The 5,364-nt window shown below is 33.1% G+C and overlaps 1 protein-coding gene across 2 annotated transcripts; it reads left to right on the forward strand.

Annotated features, from left to right (window-relative positions):
- The first annotated feature begins 732 nt into the window (after positions 1-732).
- On the forward strand, positions 733-2,022 carry LOC135150137 (uncharacterized). Of its 2 annotated transcripts, none has more exons than XM_064086284.1 (6): positions 733-923; positions 1,009-1,093; positions 1,211-1,255; positions 1,340-1,411; positions 1,502-1,582; positions 1,795-2,022. In XM_064086284.1, exons 2-6 carry the CDS (start codon positions 1,048-1,050, stop codon positions 1,887-1,889), a joined length of 339 nt encoding a protein of 112 aa, XP_063942354.1. In that variant the 5' UTR covers positions 733-923; positions 1,009-1,047; the 3' UTR covers positions 1,890-2,022. The 2 variants fall into 2 exon arrangements, with proteins under 2 accessions (XP_063942354.1, XP_063942353.1); XM_064086283.1 differs by having other exon boundaries at positions 1,340-1,414; positions 1,795-2,018.
- The last annotated feature ends 3,342 nt before the right edge of the window (positions 2,023-5,364 follow it).

Raw genomic sequence — 5,364 nt, forward strand, 5'->3', positions numbered from 1 at the left:
ATTTAGACACGTATATCAAAATAATCATCCTTTTACTCACATCATGATTTAAAAATCATTTTAAATCTATCAACAAGATTTAAAATTATAACCAATAGACAATTTCCGCATTATATTAAAACAATTGATTTTTGGTTTTTACCAAATGTGGGACGGGTCGTACCAGAGTCAAAAACCCCATCAATCTATACTCACGATTAAACAACCAAAATTTTATACAACCATGATGACTCGACATTGAGATTTTACATGCTCCTTTTTCCGAGCTCCAATATATATTGTCTATTTTCATTAAAATAATTTACGTGACTCACACTTTCACGGAGTTCATACAATCTCGTCATCATACTAAGTATTAATGTCATTTAATACACCAATAAAATAATATTTGACCGCTCACACTATTCGAGCACTACTAAAAGTTTCCTCAAAATTTTGTCCTTTATAATGGTAGTTCCAATTCACAAATTTAACTAGCCAATAAAAGAAATAAATAACTGATTATCAACTATCAACTATATCTTAATGAGCACTAGTGAGCCTTTTCAGAGATAACCAGCATTTGCCCATGGGTCAAAACATTTTACCCGGTCTTCTCACAGCTTATACCCAACTTATACCGGATAGTCCATACACGACCCGCCTGCAATCTAAATTGATTTGGCTTTAATCCTTTCCATTCTTAACCTGCACTTATTCTACTGAAACATTAAATCATTGACGCTGATTGCAGGCCCTGATGGAGATTCAATACCTTGCTATGGAAATTTCGAATAGAGAGGCTTATGACTCCCGCGATTGAACCGACAACGCCATTGATGTGCTCTGGCGATTCAAGAGGAGTCATCCGCATCCGGTGATTTTTAAGCTTGATTCCGGTGTTTCAATTACAGTAGCCGCGTCGATCAAACTCCACGAAGATTGTAAGTAAAAAATCTCAATACTCTCATTTGATCTGTCTAGCCATTGACTGTACCCACCATTTCGTTTTGTACATGGAATATCCAGAAGCATTACCAAGCCGTTCAAATAATCTGAGGTGTATCAATGTCCGACCATACAACCAAGAAGTATTCAAGTCTTTCAGGCGGTGGTATGTAAAATATTTCTTCTGGCATCTTAGTAATGTCCTATACGGTTGTTGGAGTAAATCACCGTTATTCGAAAATATATATTATATATTATGATTTCATTGTAATTTGTACCACAGCTCGGAAGCGGCTTTCTGATTCATCCGATACTACTTTGGAAGGAGGTACAACATTCCCTTTGATGCTATTTTATGGTCTTATGTAATTTATATTTGGGTCCTCTTAATGTTATATTTCCACTGTTATAGAATGTAAACGCCGAGGATGTCGCACGGCACTTGACAGATTTTTGCTTCAAAGGCAGAATGACATTCGAAATGGTGGTAATTCCCCTTCCTCTCACAATAATATGTGTTACAGGGATAGCAGCACTGAGTTTGGTAATTTACCAATAGATCTTCCTCTTGCAGAAACTAACCCATCGCATGTGGAAAGCAACAGCAGTCGAAGTCCACTATCAGGAATTGATAACGTGCAAATGCCAATCGCAGGTACCCCTTGCATTTTGAGTTCGTTGTATCTGGCTTGATAATATACGATGTAAAGACGCTTCCAATTCACTGATCCATGTACTCACACCATTGTCTCACACTATGGGGATGTATGTTAGCTCAAATGAGACAAATAAAGGTTTTAAAATAGTGTATTAAGATGTTAGTATTTGCTGCACTTTGTAAATTTTAGTTAATTAATCTGCTTGCAGCAACTGCCACTTTGGAGGTGCAAAGAAAGAACAACACGCGACCTCCGCTGTCAGTAATTGACAACATTCAAACCCCAGTCACAGGTTGTCCTTAACTACAGTTGTTATTATCCACTTTTTAAGCCACTTGCAAATCATACTAATAACAAAGAGCCTTGAATACATTTTATATATACTGCCTCGAATTTAATTTTATATCTATGAACTACGTAGTCCGAGTCTATTGTTGCTTCCTGCTACTGTTAATTCATTGCATGGATGTTGTTGCTACTACATTACAGCTGCTATCCGTAGAAGACGTGGTCCTAATATAAACTCATTATTCGAGACTGGTAGTTTGAGAATATCGGATAAAAAAAACAAAGCAATGCATAAAAAATTAGAGACTAGATCTCCACATGCATGCACATCGAATTATTTGCTCAATTTAATCAAATAAAAATAATTACGCATGCTTGATACAAATTCTCAACAAAGTAATAAAAATTTATTAATTGATTCAACTCCATAACTCAAATAACTTGCACTAATAGTACACATGAGGAATATAAAAACAAGAATCAGATCCACACAAAAAAATATATAAAAACATAGATGATTACACGAATAAAATAACTCACCTCACTAAGCACAATAATGATAAGTGAATATAAACAAATAAGTATGTCATTTATCGACCAAAAAATTGAAAAAAAAAAAACTTAAAGACGAGCATGGATTAGCTAAACACAAAATGAAAAAACCAATGAAACCACATTGAGAAATATAAATACAGTGAAAACATGAACGTCGTGCCACTTAGGTATAGTTCAAAGGCCATACACCAAAAATAATCCTAATGTAAAAATCAAAAACCATATCTTGTAATTTCACTTCTTCTGGTAGGCCATAGCAAATAACATAATAACTTATTTAGCAACCTAGCTCTTGATACCAATGTTGAAAATTACACCTGAAAGTCGAATATTTTTTGGGGTTTCGGAGATAGGATTGAACAAAATGCACATATTCAGGTGCTTTTCTCAACAAGGATTTCCACTCTATATATAGCGGTAACATCCCCTTCGTCCATACCATAAAATATAACCGCCCAACACATTTATCACAAATAATCAATATCATTATGTGAGCACATTTGTAACTTATGTCATAAAATGACAACATCAATTCTCTTAAATAAATTATTTACTTGTTATTATATTTGATAAATAAATTCAACTACAACAACTTCGTATAAGTATTTACTCAGTGTATTTTTATCACACACAACTGATATATATATTTATCTTGAATTCCATAAACCACTGATAGATCTTGCATGCATTGTTTGTTATACTTGTTGAAGTCTGATAAAAGTATATTAGATTTTGAAATTATGCAAAATTTTATATTCATTCTGTAAAAATTTGTGAGGTATAAAAATTGATTGAAATATTTATAAAATTATAATTATTATTTTCTTGTCCCTAATCTTTTATTTTATTTGACTTTTTTCATGATCAAAATTGACCATATTTTGACTACTTTTTACTTTTTATTCTTTAATAATTTATAAGATTTGAAAAGTATATATCAAATTAGATAAAATGTACTTCTAGTGGTACCAAATTTGTTCGAGCTCTATTTATATTTTATTTGTTATATTTGGTCAATTTGATATTATTAAAATATTTTGAAACTCGAATTAAACTTTTATCATCAATTGATTGTGTTGCTAAAACATGTCATCTTGGACTTAAAATGAAAAATATTTTCCCACATAGGTTACCGTACTGAACTTAAAATTATGATTTTTAATATAATATTATTTTTTTGGGCTTTTTTCAAAAATACCCAAGTCTAAAAGAATTTTTCAAAAATATTGTCACTTTTTGAAACAAATTACAAAAATATGATATTTCAAAAAATATATGCAAAAATACGATTGTTGCATATCCAACCATATCTGTAAGTGCTAGCAACTACATATGCAACCAGAAATGCAACTTCGAAAAAAAATTGAAAATTATATTTAGTACATAACAAGTTGCAAATGGTTGCAAATGACGAAAATTGAGTGCCCCTGTGGGGCCAATATCAATATCACAAAAGCAACCATAAAATCAACTAAAAGCAAATTAAAAATCGTCATAAAATCCAGTCTACCTGCCTTCAACCACCATAAACTCTGGCAATTTACCGCCATCGCAGCTCCGTCAAACATCTTATTTCAACCCCGTGCAATCAGACTCGCCGCTTCCGGCCGAAACCTCACCAACACCTCCGATTCAACTTTTAAACCTGTTTCTCCAACCAACAATCACACTTGAAATATTAATACAAAATTTTACGCAAATCCATTACCCATTTCATTCACAAGTCCAATCGTATATGGAGATGTAAATCGAGATGAGAAGCAAATGTTTGTTGTAATTTGAGAGAGAATAGAAGAGAGAGAGAACAAGAAGAGAGACCGAGAGGATAGAGGGACTGAGGAGAAATCGTAGAATAGCAAACATTTGATTTTTTTTTTGATGAAAACGTATATCTACAATCATGGTAAGGAAACTGTATGATAAGTTGTGGGCTATCCAATAAACGTGCCTTAATATGATAAGTTGGGAGATTAAAATGTTATCCGATTAATTTTGATTTATTAATTATTTATGGGCTTTTAAAAATATAACAATAGAAATAAAAGTGACATTGTGGGTAACTTATAACTTACGAGTATCTTTCATAAAAAAAAGAAAAAAAAGTTCAAAAAATTCAGCAACCGGCCAACCGAAAACAGTAACTTAAATTAATTTCTGACATTAAGTCGGTTTCTCGCTACTTCAAGTCAGTTGACTTTTATAGAAACTAATATTTTTTAGTATGAAATCGGGAACAGCTTCACACGGACAAAAACAAGCTCCTAGTCTCTCACTCGGTATGTTGCTTGCCATATATAAGAAGCTCATCCTTTAACATGTGATACAGAACAATCCTACGTGAGAAACTAGTGCACGAAATTAATTAAAATGTCTCACTGCAGCTTCTGCAATCAATCCAGCTGTACATGTTCACACATGAGCATAAATTCACGCAGCTGAACAATCATCAATCAAGCAACCTCCTCTACTCCTTTGTCGAGTAAAGAACTTTACAAAATTCTACCATTTCTAGAACATGTTCTGTTAGATTGTTATTGGGTTTTAAGAACTTTAATTATGCAGGTTTTACCCTCTTAATATTTTGGAAATACAAATACAGATTATAAATGACCGGAATCATTCTATATGCTTATGAAGACCGGTCTAGATCAGTTTTTATTTAAGATAACGTCATCGGCTTGACGAGATATTAATTACATGTGTCCAGAAGAGGTTTTGATCTTATGCTTTTGAAAGTTTGCAGAAGGTGAAAAATCAATATTCCACCGACACAGCCGTAAACAGAGGTGTTGGTATTTGTGGTATCTAAAGTTTTGAGCTACCCTGTAAGAACTCCATGGAGATATCAGATTAAAAAGGGGGTCGTTGAATATATACCATTCTGTGGTTCTTAGCATGTTGCCCCATTTTAGTCGTCCCCTACTTACGTGGACGG

Source organism: Daucus carota, chromosome 2, assembly GCF_001625215.2.
Source record: "Daucus carota subsp. sativus chromosome 2, DH1 v3.0, whole genome shotgun sequence".
Taxonomy (NCBI): domain Eukaryota; kingdom Viridiplantae; phylum Streptophyta; class Magnoliopsida; order Apiales; family Apiaceae; genus Daucus; species Daucus carota.

Coding starts and splice junctions, on each gene's coding strand:
- LOC135150137 (XM_064086283.1), top strand. CDS start 1,048: ATGTCCGACCATACAACCAAGAAGTATTCAAGTCTTTCAGGCGGTG. Junction 1,256..1,339: donor CGATACTACTTTGGAAGGAG/GTACAACATTCC, acceptor CCACTGTTATAG/AATGTAAACGCCGAGGATGT. Junction 1,583..1,794: donor CGTGCAAATGCCAATCGCAG/GTACCCCTTGCA, acceptor ATCTGCTTGCAG/CAACTGCCACTTTGGAGGTG.